The 19,470-nt window shown below is 44.3% G+C and overlaps 1 protein-coding gene across 1 annotated transcript; it reads left to right on the top strand.

Annotated features, from left to right (window-relative positions):
• The first annotated feature begins 44 nt into the window (after positions 1-44).
• Positions 45-19,303, top strand: Slc25a53 (solute carrier family 25 member 53). The gene is made up of 2 exons (XM_028855739.2): positions 45-195; positions 16,281-19,303. Exon 2 carries the CDS (start codon positions 16,312-16,314, stop codon positions 17,230-17,232), a length of 921 nt encoding a protein of 306 aa, XP_028711572.1. The 5' UTR covers positions 45-195; positions 16,281-16,311; the 3' UTR covers positions 17,233-19,303.
• Positions 19,304-19,470: the final 167 nt, after the last annotated feature.

The following is a 19,470-nucleotide window of genomic DNA, read 5'->3' as shown; positions in this document are numbered from 1 at the left end:
AAGAGCGTGACGAGAGCAGTGGCGCGGCCAATCAGCGGCGCGCGGGGGCGGCCTCCCCGCAAAGCCTGGGCCAGGATGCTAATGCCTGCCAGAGGGGGGAACCTGCTGGAGGGGGCTGCGGCAGACTGGCGCGGGAGCGGGCGCGGCGTCAAGTGCAGCTCGGACTCACGGACCTGGCCCATTTACATTTCATTCGTGAGTTTGCAGCTTCCCCTCTCTTCCCTTCTTCCTATCGCCTTCTGCCTTGGCTCTCCTCCGCTGCTTTGCGACCCGATGACTTAAACACGAGGTGGGACCGAAAGCAAGTGAACAATGAGAGTTCATCACCTTTGTATAGGGGGAAGAGGGTAGCATTTGCTGAGCGCTTTCTGTGTGCCAGCGCGTTTGCACAGACATCTCATTTATTCTTCTCACCAGTCTTGTGATAAAACGTCGCAGTGTGCCCATTTAACAGAGAGGGGGATGTAAGCACCTAGGCAGTATGGGTAGGAAGTACAGAATTAACAGCTCACACTCAAGCCCGGGCGTCTAACCCCTCTCTGGTGTCAGATTAAGGGTTAGTGGACAAAAGACAAAACGAGGATGAAAGGACCCGTTTAGGGCTATCTAAAATTAATGAACTGTTATCTACAACTTACGGATGAGAAAACTGAGCCACCATGAGCTTGGGCATCTTGTCCTGTATCATGCAGCAAATAAGCTAATAGCGTCGGATTTTGCTACCTGCTCTGTTGTTCTGTTGATGGCAGCGTTTTCCTCTGTGTTGATGCCAACACTTTGCCCTGCTTGTCTGCCCAGAGAGCGCATGTTCACTCTTACATACATAACCACAGACGATCTCCGCAGCTTTGCTAAGGTGACAGTGGTGCTGAGGAGGGGAGTGAGAAGAGATGGAAAAGAAGAGGAAGGCAACCTTCATGATATGCATTATACCAAGGAGGAAACTGAGGCAGTTTTCTGCTCACATTTTTTACACAAAAATAAACCACCTGTTTATAAATATATCAGCACTTCTCTAGGACCCCCAAAGGAAATCAGACTCAGAGATGACTTGTCTAAAATCACAGGGTGAAGCCAGAGCTTTCAGTCCAGAATTCATGCTACACACTAAAGTATGGGTGCCCAGCTGGCTATCACAGAATGATTTTTGAGGGCTTGTTAGAAATTCACATTCCTGGCCTCCAGTTCTGGGGATTTGGCTTTCCTGGGACTGGGAATGAAAACTGTCATTTGTATTTTACCTGTTGCTATAATTGATTCTGGGTTGTAGAGAGTCTGGGAACCACTGTTCTAAACAGCACACCATACTGAAGGCTATCCAAAAAATGGGCCTGCCACTTAAATGTTTGTCCATAGCCTATTTGTATGAAACTCAGAAGTCCCTACCTCAAATCCTTCTTGAAATTGCATGCAAAGGATTTGAACGCTTCTTTCTGATGCCATCACTCTGTGAATTTTCAGATGGGCCCGTGGCCCCCAAACAGTTAAGAACCACTGCCCTACAATCTTCAAAACATCTTCCCTTTCACACCTGCTTGAGGAAGAAGTGTTAGAAACAAAACACCATTTGACCTAACCCACACCACAGCTCTCAGCCGCTGATATAGCTCTTTCATTTCCTGGCTCAAGGATAGGTTGCTAGGCTGCCCTTCTGCGAGCTCTTCAGGGGACTTCTCCTTTGCTGGCTTTGGCATCACTGGCCCTAAAGAAGGAGCAACTCCATGGAAACGGCATGCAAGGCTGTCCAGAGTGAATGGGCCGTGAAGCTAGAGGCTAGAAAACCTGCTCCATTTCCCTTGCCTTCTGGTTCTTAGACAACAGGTATCACTTCTCCGTGTAGCTGGTGGGTGGCTAGAAGGCCCCCTAGGCAGGGTTTGCTATCAACTCCTGATGCTTGGAAGCACAGGAACGGTTTGAAACCCTGCAATTGCTGTTGGCTTCATCTTCAACCTGCTAAGGTATTTCACCTGTTCCTGTCTGCCTTCTTATTTACAACTGTAATAACTAGACTTGTCATAAGCAATCCAAATTTGGAAGGAAGCATCATTTGTATAGTATAATCCTCCATTGTGGTCCTTCTTTGGGGGATGGGACAGTGGGGTAGAGGTGATGGAAAGTAGAGAGTGGTGAAGGCATATAGGAGGCAGGTGGCTCACCTTGTAGAGTTAGGGGTGGGTCTAGGAGTAACTGGTGGGTGTTCTTCATACTCTTGCTTCTGTTTCCTAGAACCATATTGTTAGACCACAACCCCACAGCAGACACTTGTTCTGTGTTTCCATTAGCTTCATCACCAAAGTAAATATTATGTTGGACCTGGTGGATAGGATCAAGAAACTAAGGATAGACCTGAGAGTTTGGATTTTAAAAAATGAAAAGAATGGATTGTGTATAGGTTTAGATGTTGAAGCAAGAACGTTTTAGAGCAAAGTTACCATCAAGGTCCATTGGGATACAGAACATCTCCTATCTTTGGCCACGAGAGTGTGCACCAAAGGATGGTTCTAATGAGGCCACATTTTCCAATTTTGACAAATGAACCTTAAAAGCTCGAAGGTTAGGAGGTAAAGCTTTCAGATGAAATAATAGTGGCTACTTTTGGCAGCAGACCTCCTCTATGCCAGGAACTTTCCATCTGTTATCTCATTTAAACTTCCCAGCAGCCCTGCTGACACAGGCATCACGGCGTACCATTTTTCAAAGAAGAGAAGTGAGTGTTTCAAAGAGGTGAAGTAGCTTCTGTGAGGCCGTACTACTTGGGAGTGGAACCAGTGGGATGCTAGCCCAGGGCTGCCAACCTCTATATATTCCTGAAGATTAGTCAAACCTATGAATACTTTCCTTTTCCATGTTGACGGGGAAAGCATAAATGCATCCTGCAGGGCTAGATATGCAGTTCAGTGGAAGATTATTTTCTTAGTATGTAAAAAACAAAACAAAACCCTGATTTTGGTCCCTAAGACTAAAAAAAAAAAAGGATAAAAGAAACCATCCTAATACAATAAAGATCCTAATACAGCCACTAGAACATGTTAGCAATTTTGTCATAATTTGATCTTAGCTGCCACCACGTCTTCCCAAAATAATAAAGAAATATAAAACAATAATGATAGTAAGGTTCAGAGAGTTGAAGAGAATCAGTTAAGGTCATAAAGCTAAGGAATGGCAGAGCAGAATTAAACAGAGTGTTGTCTGACTCCAGTGTTTTGTTCTCTACAACATACATCAGTGAAGAAAATAAATGTGGCAATCGTTATGACTATTTTCTGTTAGCCTCTGCTATATCTGGTTTCTTTGTTTTATTTTGTTATTGTTTTGTTTTTAACTACCACCAGTTCTGTCTTCACAGAGTATATATTCCTGAGGATTAGTCAAAACCAGAGAAGTGGCATGCAAGAATACATCCAGAGTTCTTATGGGAGCCAGGGGCGGTCTTCTTCTATGAATGCAAAGCCTAAACATGATGTTCTAGGAGAACCTGCCCCTATTAACATTCATTTCACTCCTTCAGATCTCTTCCTCAGTCCAAAACACTTGTTTCCATTCCTCCACCTAACAAGACATGACTTTTTTAAGGACTGTGTCACATTTTTCCTGAGAACATTTTTATTAACACATGTTAATTGCACATTTCAGTGCGATGGAAGTCTTAAAAATCCTATGGAGAGAGTGACTCCTAACTTCTGTAGATCTCCAGCATTTGAGTGAGGTCAGTGTAATGTTGCCTTATATGAATGCAACCTGCATCAATCATTTTGAACCATCCTTCTTATGCCCCCTTACCTTCCCAATCCCTAATAATTGCTCTTCTACTTTCAGATCTATAATTTTTAAGTTTCCACATATAAAAAGAACATGCTATATTTGACTTCCTGTTCCTAATTTCACTTAGCATGGTAGCATCCAGGCCCTTCCATTCTGCTGCAGATGACAGATTTCACTCTTTATGACTGAATAATACTCCACTGTACTAATCTTTGTACCTCATTTCCATTATCCATTTGTTAATGGGCACTAAGACTGATTCTGTAATAATCATTGTGGATAGTGTGGCAACAAACTTGACAATTCAGGTGTCTCTTCTGTAGGCCAATTTATGTTTTCCAGGTATATATCAGGAGTGGAATAGCTGAACTATTGGCTTTATCTATTTTGATTTTTTTAAAAAAAAAGATTTATTTATTATGTAGACAGTGTTTTGTCTCTATGTATGCCTGCACACCAGAAGGAAGCACCAGATTCCATTACAGATGGTTGTTAGCCACCATGTGGGTGCTGGGTATTGAACTCAGGACCTCTGGAAGAGCAGCCAGTGCTCTTAACCTCTGAGCCATAATTCTAGCCCCTATTTTGACTTTTTTGAAGAGCCTTCATACTGATATGCATAGTTTCTATGCTAATTTATATTCCCATAAAGAGTATATAATGGTTGTCTTTTCTCCACATCCTTGCCAGGGTTGAGTTTTCCCTGTCCTGGACAAAATAAATTGTCCTTGTCTTTCTTCTTTGACTGTGATTATTTTTGTTTTGTTTTCTAGTGTCTACCCCACGAAACTCCTGTGTCCTTGAAGACAGGCACCAAATCCTATCCATCTTTAAGTCCATAGTGATTTAACAATGACTTGAAAGGTGATCAATATGTGCAACTGAGCAAAGGACTGGCTGAGAATTCCCCCAAATGAACAGACAGATGCAGGACTGAGTCTTAGGATGCCCACCTCTGATCCCCATCTCCACTAGACTAGCCTGGGAAGTCTTGGTTGTCGTCTGCTCGGTTGATTAGGTTTGTAGACACAGGAGACAGATCATAGGTTTAGCTGACAGCTGCTCAAGGCAGGCTCCAAGCCCACTCTTCATCCCATACTTTGAAATTAATGTTAGGGGGCCAGGCTCTCCTGGAGGATTCTGTTGAAGCTTAGAATTCATAGAAGAAAGACCTCCCCAGGCTTCCATAGGAACAGCAGATAAGTTCAAGCATACCACTTCATCTGGCTGTAGCTGGTCTTCAGGAACATGTGCTCTGTGAAGACAGATAATGAGGTTGGGGATAATCTTTTTTGATACCTTTGAAAATTAAAGTCACCAAGTCCTAATTTTCAGCAACTTTGTCACATTTTATGTCACTAATATTTACAACAGCCTTCTGCATTAGACCTTTTTGTCACCACTTTGTAGCAGAAGGATGTGAGACAGTGATATTCCTGCCTTTTCCCAGATCACACAGCTAAGAAAGTGGTGGAGGCAGAATTCACTTCTAGATTTGTCCCCCAAAGTGTCTTCAAAGAAAAATCTACAAGAAAAATATGAACTTTCTTCCCTGTGTAGAGTACAGATAGATTTATAAAAGGTTGTATGAGATGTTTAAGGTAAGGTGCCTCTAAATTACTGTTCACTTTTAACACCCCAAAATCGATTGCATAAATGGTAAGAGGAATAGGTGGTACAAAAGAGCAGCTTCACTATCAGCCAGCAGTAAAAAACAAAACAAAACCCTCCCATAGTCAATTTTGGGGATGACTACAGAACAATTTTCCCTGCCTGATAATTCTATAACTAAAGTAAAAGAGGCTCCAAGAGGTCATGAAACTTCTAAAGTCATATAAAATGTTAATACCAGAACCAGGGTTTATGATATGGTTGTGCCAAACCGTTTTCCTTCTACTAAGTCAGACTGCCTTATGGAGTGGAGGAACAGATCTTTATAAAAAGGAGGGCAGGCACTGGTGTGTTATTGAACTCAGCGTTAGATGTGCAGACTCTTTATTCCATCCCTTGTTAAGGCCAAGGTAAAATTTGGAAGGGAGAGCTGTGAAATGTTCCAGGCTCTTCTAGCTGTCGAGGTCTGAGTGACCTAGGCAGGAAAAGGTAGGGGATAACTCCCCCCCCCACACACACACACTTTAGTTCTTGAGATATGGAAGTGAGTGTGAGAAGCCCAGAATTATTCCAGAAGGATGCAATAAATGGGCCCCTTGAACCTTTGCCCCTGGCAAGTTCTCAGCCAAAGGATCCCAGGAACACAAGCCCTTCTACTCTCCTCCTGGTCTTGAAAGTTAAGGAAGCTGAGGCTTTTGGATAACATGAAGTGCTGGAGCAGGGGAGGTGGTATTGTGCTGTGGATGTTCTGTATGTTAAATGTTTTGCTCTGATTGGTTAATAAATAAAACACTGATTGGCCAGTAGCCAGGCAGGAAGTATAGGTGAGACAAGGAGAGAGGAGATTACTGGGAAGTGGAAGGCTGAGACAGAGAGACGCTGCCAGCCACCACCATGAGAAGATGTTATGATACCGGTAAGCCATGAGCCACATGGCAACTTACAGACTAATAGAAATGGGTTGGTTTAAGATAGAAGAACTAGATAACAAGAAACCTGCTGCGGCCATACAGTTTGTAAGCAATATAAGTCTCTGTGTGTTTAGTTGGTTGGGTCTAAGCAGCTGCAGGACTGGAGGGTGAGAGAGATTTGTCCTGACCATGGGCCAGGCAGGACCAGAAAACTCCAGCTACAATAATGGGCAGAGCAAAGACGGTTAACTCTTCCTTCATCATCAAGAAATGAGTGTGGCAGCCAGGCGGTGGTGGCGCACGCCTTTAATCCCAGCACTCAGGGGGAGGCAGAGCCAGGCGGATCTCTGTGAGTTTGAGGCCAGCCTGGGCTACAGAGTGAGTTCCAGGAAAGGTACAAAGCTACAAAGAGAAGCCCTGTCTTGAAAAACAAAAAACAAAAAAAACAAACAAAAAAACACAAAAAAAAAAAACAAGAAAGAGAAAGAAAAAGAAAAGAAAGAGTGTGGCTTCAGCAAAGGGGATGAAGATGATATGGGGCAGGGGGAGGTGATACAGGACCAGAGGCCAGAGCCAAGCAGAGCCAAGTAGGGTGATTCTAGGAGAAGCACTGGAAGGCAAGTTGTGAGTGCAGCATCCCAGAGAAGCCTGCATAGGGTGCATGTAGCAGCTGGCCCCTACTCCTCACTCGGGGCCTTGGCTTGAGCTCCCATTGTCCCCATCGAGTGGGCCAGAGAGCCTACTAACATAACCGAGTCTCAGCCACAGACCACAGTGACCTAGGTTCTGTGTGAAACTTGCTGTCTACAATTGTTACTAGACTTCCTGTTTCTGCCTGCCTTCCCTCCTGATCAGCATGAGCTCTCTGTGTCCTTGTTTCTACCTGGCCAGATGTGTGCTTCCTCTCCCTGACATGCCAGCTGCCGCAGATGCACACTCTCTCTTTTCAGACTCATCCAAACCTATCCTCCCCGCTATTGAACCCCCTCCTCCCCTCTTGTATAATATTAGAGGGACCAGCCTTAATATTATACATCCCAGGGGCTCAGGAGAGAGAACTACTAACGGCGAGGACTATTATCAGGAAATATAATCTCAGCACACCGAGTTCTATAGTCCACTTGCTTTAATTCCTCTTGCATAACATCCTTTATACACAGCTTCAGTTCTGTTCTCATGTCTAGCTCCTTTCTTGCCTGATTTCTCTCTATATTTATCTACTGTCCCCTCTATGTTCTATCTTAATTCCTTCATATAGTTCTGCCCCTTCTAGGTTCTCATCCATCTTGTTCCTTCCCATATCATCTCCTCTCCCGTCTCCTTCTCTCTCATCTGGCTCTTCCTCATCTTCCATCTCGTTCCTCTAGTACTCTCCTGTAGCCCTTCAATCTACTTCTTCCCCATCTCAGTTTGTTCCTCTCAAGTTCTTTTTTTTTTTTCTTTTTTTTTTTTTTTTTTGTTTTTTAGAGACAGGGTTTCTCTGTGTAGCTTTGCGCCTTTCCTGGAACTCACTTGGTAGCCCAGGCTGGCCTCGAACTCACAGAGATCCGCCTGGCTCTGCCTCCCGAGTGCTGGGATTAAAGGCGTGCGCCACCACCGCCCGGCTCCTCTCAAGTTCTTACCCATCTCGTTCTTCCATTCTTTTCTCTCCTCCCCTGTCCTCTGCTTTACAGTTATATATCTCCCCCAAATCACAATCCTCCCCTCCACCCAGGACACCCAGCCTGAACTTCCTCAGGCAGTGATTGTCCACTATCAGGATCAAATGGAGGGTTGATAAGAATTACAAAGAGGGGCACTAGTTGTTAATTACCATTTGTGACCCAAAGGGGAAGTGACTAATGAATTAACTAAAGGCTAAATATGGGTAATATCTAAGAAGAGGGATCTTACGTGCACAACTATAATCTTAAATGTGTTTGGTAAAGGATGTTAAAAATCTGTAAGTTGCTAGGTCAATGGGAGAAAATAAAACTGTCTTCTTTTTTCCTGTGGCTCCTATCTGTCCAAGCTGTCTGCCGTTTTTCTGCAGGGTGGGGGAAAGTGTGCTCAGTCTCTAGGCAACCTGTGTACAGCTAGATGCCCCTGGTAATAGTTAAAGGGAGATCTGGAACTGGAGGTAAGATTTGGGAAAGGAGGAAGTTAAGTTTAATCAGCACATCCACCAGGCCTTCTCAAACAGGTAGCCTGGATGCTTAAGTCTGTTCTTAGAGAGTACAGAGGTATCTCTGATAAGGTACTTTCCTCCATCCGGTGATGGACCTGGCCAGATGCTACCAATAATGATAATTGTTGTGCCCAGATCGTGACCCCCAGAGAGACCACCAAAGACGAGCATGCCGGAATGCAAAAGCAAGGTTTAATTCTGGATATCCAAAAGCAATACAAGCCTAGGCAGGGACTTCGTCCAATACATCCAACGCAGTGGAGGCTGGAGGAAGCGCCCACCTGTCTGCAAGCTCAGTTTTTAAAGGGAAAAGTCACAAGGTTACATCATTTAGGGGTGCTAGTACAGGTACAATTCTGATTGGCTCGCTTCTAGGGACTTCTAGAAATTACTTCTAAGGGAGTGGTTGCCCGCCACCATTTCTCATTGGCTGCCCTCAGGTGGAGGCATTTCTGTGATCAGTTACCCTGGAAACCAGGGAGAGGACATTCCATAGTCTGGCAGGCATTACCTCGTGACTATCTTGTGGCTCTGTACTTTTACACTTCCTGGTTTCTGGAATCTGAACTGACTGGTCTCAGTAACTTCTGGCCTGTTCCAGTAACTTATGGCCTGTAGCTAAAAGAAGCAGTCTTAGGCCTTTAGTTTTGGGGTGAGAGCATTTTGGTCTTATTTTGGTTCCACATTTCCCCCTTCTCATGTGCCTAATGGAACCCAATCATGGGTTTTGGACAGTTAGCTCCTAAGTATCCCTCTCTAATAATGGCCATGTATAGTTAGCCATCTTGTCTCTATGCCAGGGAGTTTTCTTTTGACCCAGCATTTCAGCCTTTCCTGAACAGGGAATATGGGTGATGTATTCTCTTCTGGAACTGCTTCGAGCTGGCATTGGGGCGCCGATGTCGGGGGCCCCAAAAGGCTGAAAAGCTAGTCAAAGACTGGGCAAGGGGGCATTTGTCAGAAGCATGTAGCTGCCTGACCCCATAGGGACAGACAGGGAAGATCCATGTTAGCTGGGCTGGTCCACGTCAGCTTTTAGCAAGTTTGGAGCTCACAGTCATCTGGAGCAGTGGAGTCAGCAACTGAAACCTGGAGGTGACTGCCAGCCAAATGGAAATCTGTTGAGACAAATTTAAACTAGGGACAGAAGTTAAAATTTATGAACTTATTTGGAACCCTTAGGTCCATACCCTTAGTAATGGGAAAAGTAGTCCCAAGACCAGGAGAGAGGAAAAATACCATCTTTAGGAATACTTATCTGGGGTCCTTTTGACCTCTGCGAAGTGGGTCTAGGTTTTTATGGCTCTTTTGATCCTTTGAGGCCTACTTACAAAATGACATAAAAATTTTAGATACATTAGTATTACCAATCTGTACTGAAATCCATATTGTAAACAAAGCAGGTAATGGGTATCTGTAAAACAGCAGAAGTGGACTCATGCCTTTGAGTCCCAACAAGAACTACAGATTTGGGTTAAAAGCTTGTGCATTTTCCTTCTGTCCAGAAAGTCAGGTATAAATTGGACAGAGATTTTTGACCTGATGAGAAGCACTTTTAGGTTTACATTTAGACATATTTAGATGACATCTAAAGCAAATCCAAAATGTTGAGTTTGTGACTGAATAGTAAGTAGTCATTGCTCTACCAGCTCATCAGGGCTCCTAAATGTCAAGCTCTGAACCATAGAACAGGAGAGTAATCTGAAACTTATCTCATTTTGGACTCATATCTGAACCTTTATGACTTACTTAAACTTTTATATCTTAGAACATTTTCCTAAAAAGTGAGCTAACAAGAAAGCTATAGCCTTGCAGAAGGATCTGGTTGATGCTGCCATGCTGACAAAGTTAGAGCTAGCCTGGCCATCAGTACTGTCAGAGATCTGAGAAGGATAAACTATATCTGAGTGCAGACCAAGAAGCTTCCAATCCTGTAAATTACAGGGACCAATCCCTACCCAGGTCTCCACAGCGTTGGAGGCATCAGTCAGAACAGCACAAATCTTCCGCCATCAGGTCCATAAGGCAGAGTATTTTTCCTGTGGAATAGGGACATGGAAGACTGACCTTGATCAGACAAAAGGGTGCAATCAATTCCAGTGTCCTACTGCTTGTCCACAGTCTGGGCTGGGTCCTGGTGGTAGGCGTTGCATCGGGGCATCTTGCCCTGTGGTCAGCGTTGTCATATTTCAGGCAGAGACGTTGTGGTGCCTCGTACGTAATCTTCTTTGGAGACCTTGGGTCACTGCTAGGATCTGGAAGCCTGTCTGATATAGTAAGCTTTTAGATCAACATTTAAATGCCATATTCTGCAGATCTCTGAAGTATGAGGGCTGTCCAGGTATATCTGAATAGACAAACTTTGTTTCTAATTACTTGTTTCAAGCTCAACCCTAAAAACATATGCAAGAGACTGAGTAAATGAGTAAACTTACATCAGTACTTACTTACTCTGACTACAATTAAAAAACTTGATTACTTATGACTGACTATTTAGGTTCTCTAACAGTCTACAAAAGTAGCCTAAAAACAATGCTTTTAAGTTGAAGCTCTTCTAGCATCAAATACAGGTTCAGTAAAGAAACCAAAACAAAATATCAATATAAGGAGAAACATTTTTTAAGCCATTGGTTTTTAACTATGAAAACTGTTCTTAAAAGACTGAGATCTCTCAAATGTCTTCCACCACTGCAACTAGACTCTTTTTGGAACTCTAGTCCTGCCATACATTTGCAAACCTCAGCTGTTTCCTGTGATTCCTTTATGTTGCAAAGTTTGGCTGCCAGAGCAAGGTATATTTCTGTGAATAAAAGCATTGATGTGCAGCTTTAATATTAATCAAATAAACATATGTTGCCATCTATTTAAATTCTCTAGAAACTTGCTGTTGAACACTTGGTAAAGACATAAGTATTAGGTGTTAACCCGAGTAGATCTTTATAACCTTAGTAAAAAATGGTGCCAGCCACATGGCTGCCCATGAGATCACCAGCCAAGATGGAGGGAGCCACGTGGTTGCTGTTTAAAGCTCGGTTTTCTAAACAATAATTACTTGCACACATACACACAGTTGGATCCAAGTTACACACATACATACATACATACAGTTAAAGCTTGCTTACATTTTCAAGTCACATGCCTGTATACATACACACATTAGCAGTAGGCATTTTTAAGATGAAAACCAATAAGAATTAACTTTCAAATTCAGTATTTGCAGGTATAAGAAACCATAACAAACAGTTTACATCACATCCTCTCTGACCTTCTACGACCTTCCATGTACCCTCAGTCCGTTCCTTTGATCGCTCAGACATTTACTCCAGACAAATTCCACCTTTTCTTTTCCTTCAAAACAGAAACTCTTACCAAAGTCTTTCTTGTGATTTCCCTCAGTACTCTAGAATATATTGTAAAGTTACAATATTTTAAACAAGAACAGAAATACATGCACATACCATAAGAATAACTCAATTTGCATCAGCACTGTACCACAGACAAGAAACTGTTGGTGACATTCCATTCTTGGAGCCAGACCTTGATCAGGTTTTAGCCTCAGGGCAGGTCTTGGGAGCCCCACCCAACAGCATGGAAGAGAATGGGGAAAGTGTGCACCATGGAGACAAAAGATTGCTGTTAACCTCAGATTTTCAAGTACATGAGAACGGCAGACTGAAAGTGACTCCATGCCCTGGCTGGGCCCACAGACCTGTAGGCCACTCCTCAGCTGTGACCCTGGAGGGGCAGTTAGTTCTCCACCAGCCCCCACACTAAGCTCCTTGAGGCTCCTGCTGGCTCCCGCCAGCTCTGCCCCGTGTCCACACAGGAGCCCAGCCAGAACCTGCCGGCCATATCTGGGCCCCACCGTGCTCACAGCCTGCTCTAGCACAAAGCCATGCCTAGTTCCCATGCAGCCAAGCCTCTACTCCACAGCTTTTTGAGCGAGCTGGGGCCCGAACCCGCTGCATCTAGGCCCCGTGATGCTCACGGGCCGCCTAGCCCTCTCAGCGGCCCCTGGGTCCCCGAAGTAGCAGCTGTGCAGCCGCAAGCTTTCTGCGCTTTCTGCTGCCTGCTGCCTGTGCTCTGGTCAGAGAGAGCAAGGAAGCAATGTTAGGTTAGTCTGTGCCAGTTCAACCACCGAAGGGGTCTCCATCCCTTCGGCTGGCAATCGGCCCACAAGTCCCAATGCATACACAAGCTCAGGCATAAAACACTCACACATGTGGCCACAGTTCTCACACATTTATACATTTATGAAGGTATAACAAATAACACTGACAAACAAGATAGGCAGACAAAAAGGAAGAACAAGGGCCCTACAGATGGTCCAGGCAGACGAGAGTCCGGAGAGGGAGCCTCGATAATGCCAAAGACCTACAGATGGGACAGGGACAATCTCCCGATCCCCAGATGGATCCAAACAGACGGACCCCTCATGGGCATCTCCCGATCCCCAGCAGGATCCAAACAGACGGACCCCTCACGGGCATCCTAACAGACGGACCCCTCTCGGGCGTCCTATGACGGGGGGACCTATAAGGCCCCCTGCGTCCTGATGAGGGGTTGGAACGTCTTCCAACTCCTCCAGGTCACCTTACAGGCGCGTCCGCCAAGGTGAGCCTGTCAGATTCAACCGCCGGCTTCGGATAAGAAAATGAAAGTAAAAGGAAAGCAAAGACAAGAAAATTGAGCGCTCTTACCGATCGGTGCAGATGAACCTCCGGAGCTCTTAGGTGTCCCGGCGGGGGGTCTCTGGGGATCCCGGATGAGCCCCCAAATGTTGTGCCCAGATCGTGACCCCCAGAGAGACCACCAAAGACGAGCATGCCGGAATGCAAAAGCAAGGTTTAATTCTGGATATCCAAAAGCAATACAAGCCTAGGCAGGGACTTCGTCCAATACATCCAACGCAGTGGAGGCTGGAGGAAGCGCCCACCTGTCTGCAAGCTCAGTTTTTAAAGGGAAAAGTCACAAGGTTACATCATTTAGGGGTGCTAGTACAGGTACAATTCTGATTGGCTCGCTTCTAGGGACTTCTAGAAATTACTTCTAAGGGAGTGGTTGCCCGCCACCATTTCTCATTGGCTGCCCTCAGGTGGAGGCATTTCTGTGATCAGTTACCCTGGAAACCAGGGAGAGGACATTCCATAGTCTGGCAGGCATTACCTCGTGACTATCTTGTGGCTCTGTACTTTTACACTTCCTGGTTTCTGGAATCTGAACTGACTGGTCTCAGTAACTTCTGGCCTGTTCCAGTAACTTATGGCCTGTAGCTAAAAGAAGCAGTCTTAGGCCTTTAGTTTTGGGGTGAGAGCATTTTGGTCTTATTTTGGTTCCACAATAATTACAGGGAGGTTTGAACTGGGAGTTCTGGCTGAGCATAGCTGTTAGCACAGAAGGTTATCTAAATATTCCTAGAAGTGGTTAGGTAAGTAATTAGAGATCTATAAAGTTAGTAAGGCTGTAAGAAAGGAGGGGTCTGAGCTAAATTGTGTAAAGCTATTACTTAATGTCTACCTGACTTGGGCGGTGTCTCCTTGTGGAATTTACCTTAAGTCAGGAGACTCGCCTGTGGGTTGTTATCATTGTTAGTCCACCTGGGACTAACAATGGGCGCCCACCTGGGTGGTGTTTCCTGTAGTCCTTGAAAGTGGCCAAGGGAGATATCTGATTCCAGAGGAAGCCTTTCCCTGAGGCTGTTCTCCAAATTACCTGGAATGTGTATGTCCAGAGAGTGCTCAGTCTACACTGTTAGCCCTTCTTAGGGAAAAGTCAATTGGGAAAACTATAAAGGCACACATGATTTTCATAACAGAAGACAGCTGATATATAACAAGCCAAGTAACACCAAAAACTCCTTGGGATTTGGCTTCCTCTGGAGGAATTCCCTGATTCCTCCAGGTAGTGACTTTGCCATAACCAGCTGAGTTCTTATGATATATTCCTGCGGCCCGCAGCACTCCCCTCCGTTCCTTCCCCACTCTTCTTTTCCTTCTTCTGTCTTTCCTGACAAGGTTTCCCTTGTTTCTCAGGCAGCTTTTGAAATTCAGTTTCAAGTGTGATCCTCCTAGCTCACCCTCCCTTGTAACTCAGACTACAGGTACGTGCTACCGCATCTAGCTCTGGTTTCTGTCTTGATTGTAATGTTTCTTCTGTGTCTTGGCCCCCAAACTGCTTCTAATACTGCTTCTCCATGTCTTAAGATTTCTTAAGTGAGGTCTTCTGTTTCCCTGGTTGAACTTGGTAAGTAGTTGAGGATGGCCTTGAACTTCTCATCCTCCTGTCTTCACTTCCTAAGGGATGGGTTACACACATGCAACATTATGTACAGTTTTTGGGATCAAACACAGGCCTTCATGGACAGTGGGAAAGCACTCCCTCCACTGAGCTACATCCCCTGATGATGCTATTTTGATTATCACATATGTGGATCATGACTGGTGCTTCTGGTATGCAGTGAGTAGTAGCCAGGAACACTAATCCACATTCTTCAGTGGCTAAGACAGACACTAATACAAAGAATTCTTTTGCCCCAAATGACAGCAGAGCTCAAAATGAGAAACCCCACTGTATTCTGTAGCTATACATATAAAAGATAAAGTTTGAAAATTGCCAGGTACTGAGCCACGTCACATGGAACTTCCAGAAGCAGCTAGCTGCTCTTTCCTTCCTTCAGTTAGGGGGGAGTAGGGTGTTGTCATGAGACAGCTACAGTTTGTGCAGGGTTTTAGAGTGGCAGGTGGGAGGAGGTTCTCGCCCCAAATTCACAACCAACTTGGAAAGGAAGCTTTGTACTGCAACTTTCTACCACCTTAAAAATGTTTGGATGGGGAGAGGGCTTGTTCTGAAAAAGTGGGGATCCAAGCTTGGATCTCTAGTACCCACATAAACATGCCAGGCATGGTGGGACATGCATGTATCCTAGTGCTGGGAAGGCAATGACAGAACCATCTCTGGTAAGCTATCATTGCCAATTGGTGTGATCCAGGTTCAGAGACATACCCTATCTCAAAAATAAGTTGGAGACCTGTAGAAGACAACCAGCATCAATTTCTAGCCTCTACAAGTGTACACATGCAGGCACACACACACATACATGTGAACACTAACATAAATATACACACACACACACACACACACACACACACACACAACACACACACACAAACACACACACACACCAAAAACGTTGTGGGGTGGAGCCTGTGAGTCTGGTTGTACGGTTGTACACTTGCCTTGCACACATAAAGCCTGGGTTCAACCTGTAGCATAGCAAAAAGTAGTTTTGGAAAGAGAGAAACAACTTACTTATCTAGTAGATAATAAAGTGCAAAGTTTGGGGATGGAGCAACAAACAGCTCAGCAGAAGACCAAGGTTCAGTTCTTAGCCCCATGTCAGGTGACTCAAAGTGGCTGTAACTCCAGGAATTCCAGTGTCCTCTTCTGGCCTCTTGGGTGGGTGCACATGCCCAGGCACACATGCAAGCACAAATGCACATTTTTAAAATGCAAAGTTTTGTGGAAAGAATCGAATGCAATGGGTTTTGAAGCCCTCTTTCTCCCTTTCTATGGCTTTCAGCCATAATTTTTTGAATGTTTGAATTTTATTGTGTCACCAAATACCACAGCGGTGACTGTCAAGGGAAATCAAGTAAAATTTTGATTTAAGGTTGAGGAATTATTGATTTCCCAATGGCATGTCTGTTCTTAGGAACTTTCAAAAGTATTTCCTGACATGTGAGTTTCTCATGGTTGTGTCAGTCCAAACCAGGAAAACACTTGCGAAGACATGGAAATGGTCAGTCTAACTTCTTGTCTCCTTTTGCTAGTTTCTTCCATCTGCATCCAGTTGTCCTCAGCATGGAAGAGCAGAACAACTCTGCTGGGAAGGAGCTTCAACACAGGACACGAGCAGAAGTTCCAGGAAAGAAAATCTGGCACTCACAGGCCTACACCCTTGGGGCCATTTCCAACTTTATGTCTACTTTTCTGACCTTTCCTATCTATAAGGTTGTGTTCCGGCAGCAGATCCATGCTATGGCAGTGTCAGAGGCTGTGAGACAGCTTTGGCATGAAGGCCCTCAGCACTTCTACCGGGGCATCTACCCCCCTCTTCTCTCCAAGACCCTGCAAGGGACTCTGTTGTTTGGTACTTATGATAGTCTGCTGTGCTTTCTCTCCCCTGTGGGACCACACTCCCTCGGACAGCGCTGGACTGCAGGGCTCATGTCTGGTGTGGTAGAAGCTGTGGCACTCAGCCCCTTTGAAAGGGTACAAAATGTGCTTCAGGATGCTCGCAAGCAAGCTTGCTTCCCTAGCACCTCCAGCATTCTCAAGGAATTCAATTCATATGGGCTTTGGGGGCGGCTGTCACTGGGCTATTATCGTGGTTTCTGGCCGGTGCTTGTCAGAAACAGCCTCGGAAGTGCTCTCTATTTCTCCTTCAAGGATCCTATCCAGGATGTGTTGACAAGGCAAGGCCTGCCCCATTGGGTTCCTGCTTTGGTGTCTGGTAGTGTCAATGGAACGATCACCTGCCTGGTTCTGTATCCTCTGATTGTGCTGGTTGCCAATATGCAGTCTCATATTGGCTGGCAGAGAATGCCAAGCCTGTGGGCCTCTGCACAAGATGTGTGGGACACTCGAGGTCGAAAGATACTCCTGATTTATAGAGGAGGATCACTGATCATTCTCAGGTCCAGTGTGACCTGGGGGCTTACTACTGCTATCCATGACTTCTTGCAGAGAAAGGCTCACACCAAGAAAGAGATGAAAGACTGACTAAATGAAGTGTGACCATGGCATCTTTGTTCTAAGTCTTCACTCATTGGCTGTGTATAGTATATTTCTTTGGCTCGATTCCCTAATACAACCGTTACTTAGTATCTATAATCTGTTGCTGCATGGGAGAAGCTCCTAACTTTTCACCTGTTAGTCACAGACAAAGCCTAGCAGATTCCTTAGTCAAAGAAGGAACAGCTCCCTAGTCTATACTCAGCTTCAGTAGCCTCAGAACCTGGAGTTTTTAAATAAGCTGTAGCCCAGATTAAATATAATTCCTTTAAGGATTTTTTTTAGTAAGAGGATACTTTTAAAGAAGACCCTACTTGTGTACTGTGAGTCTGAGATCTTTCTACATGTCCTCCTGACCAAATCAAGTGGAACTCCAATTTCAATGAACTTATAGTAGACTTGGAGGAAAACTTGAGAGATGCCTATATTTTCCTGACATTGCTCACTGCCTCTACCACAGCCACTCTTACTTCAAGCCATGGGTTCCACTTTCGGGGTACCTGCTCTGATTACAAACCCTAGATTAGGTTCACGTCAACCATCTGGTACCACAGGAACTGATGATGATGATGGAGATGGGAATGAGGAGATTTGGCGCCTGGATAGAACGAATAAAGGCTTTGAAGTAAGAGATTAAATTAATTTAATCACATGCCAAATAGAGAAAAATATTATTGTAGATGGTTTGTTGTTATCTGTTAGAACTATTTTTTTATATATAGTAAAGTGATTATGTTGCCTACAAACCATTTAAGTTTCCATAAGAAACCAGGAACTAACATGACCATATCTCTTCACAATTAACTGCTAATTTTGTTGGTGTGGACAACTATATAGTAACCACAGCATAATGATCTTAGCCTGTCATTCAGAGCCATTGCCAATATGGACCCCATATAACTTTCTGCATATTGTGGACTGCATAGGCTAGCCAAATGCAGTGCTTTTCTCTCCCCAGACATTCCAAGATCTCACCCATGGCCATACTCTGGCCCACACTGTCTCTCTACAGGAACTGCCCTCCCCATACACTAAAAGGCCTCCAATTTCCAAAAGTCCAGCTCCATTGCTACTGTCTGTACGGAGCCCCTTCTCTATATTCCCCCACCTGAATGTGACATAAATTTTGTGATACCCCTTCCAGCAGTTCATCAACATGCACTGATTCCATTATGTCACTGATCCCATGTGGCCCCATGTTCCTGCTGTTCTTCAATACCTCCTACTAGACTGTAAACTTCTTGAAAGCAGGGATTCTTGTATGCATTTTTAAATCCTCCATTGTGCCTCGGTGCTCAATAAAGTTGGTGAATTATTGCATTGATTATCAAGCTGTGATATGGTCTATATCCTCAGGGTGCTATCCCTATTACATGAAGATAATGTTACTGACTCATTGTCAACAAGACACATGCCTTTGGGATGTGTTTGTTTTCTTTTAATAGTGGATTTAGTTTTGTGTTAATGATGATGCCAATGATAACAGTAACAATAATAATAAAATTATGTTCAACCAGAATATTTGGTGAGTTTGTGTTATTTACAACATGCTCGCTATTATAACATTAGCACCAAAATTTTACAAGCAGAATCACATTGCATAGCTGTTCTACCCCTTTTATCTCTAGAATTTTTAGTATTTCCAAGATGGCATGTGTTGCAGGTCTTGGTTTATATGTGATATCATGATAAATTCCTCGACCTGCACTTCCTCACTGAACTAAAGTTGTCCTTTATAATGACCCAAATGTCTAGGGATCAAAATTCATCAGACTGCTACAGGCATTAAATACAGGCTTGTTAGGCCGTGAGAATGCTAGTCTTTGCTGAGAAGGTTAACAGAAAACGGTCTCCTGAAGTGCTGTAGATGAACTTCCACACAATAGATGTGGGTGGGCTGGGACAATGTTGTTAGACTTTCCTACCTGCAGATTCTGCATCCTTGTATTTAATAACTAAGGCCAAAAATATTTGGGGGGATTACATATGTAGCCGGAAGGTTTGTCCTGTCCCGCCAAGCCTGAGGTCCTGAAGCTGCTTATAAAATAATCACTCCGAGGCTTAATATTAATTATTAACTTGTATGGCCTATGGCAGGCTTCTCACTAGCTAGCTCTTATAACTTAACCCATTTCTATTTATCTATAAGTTGCCACATGGCCATGGCTTACTGGTATTTTCACATCTTGCTTCTCCTCGAAGTACTGGTGTCTCTTCTACCTCTCT

The sequence above is a fragment of the Peromyscus leucopus genome, chromosome X (genome assembly GCF_004664715.2).
Source record: "Peromyscus leucopus breed LL Stock chromosome X, UCI_PerLeu_2.1, whole genome shotgun sequence".
NCBI classification, from domain to species: domain Eukaryota; kingdom Metazoa; phylum Chordata; class Mammalia; order Rodentia; family Cricetidae; genus Peromyscus; species Peromyscus leucopus.
The sequence above is the reverse complement of the archived record's forward strand: the minus strand, read 5'-3'. Positions and strand labels throughout refer to the sequence as shown.

Excerpts from the sequence above, each read along its gene's own strand:
- Slc25a53 (XM_028855739.2), top strand. The coding sequence starts at position 16,312 with ATGGAAGAGCAGAACAACTCTGCTGGGAAGGAGCTTCAACACAGGACA.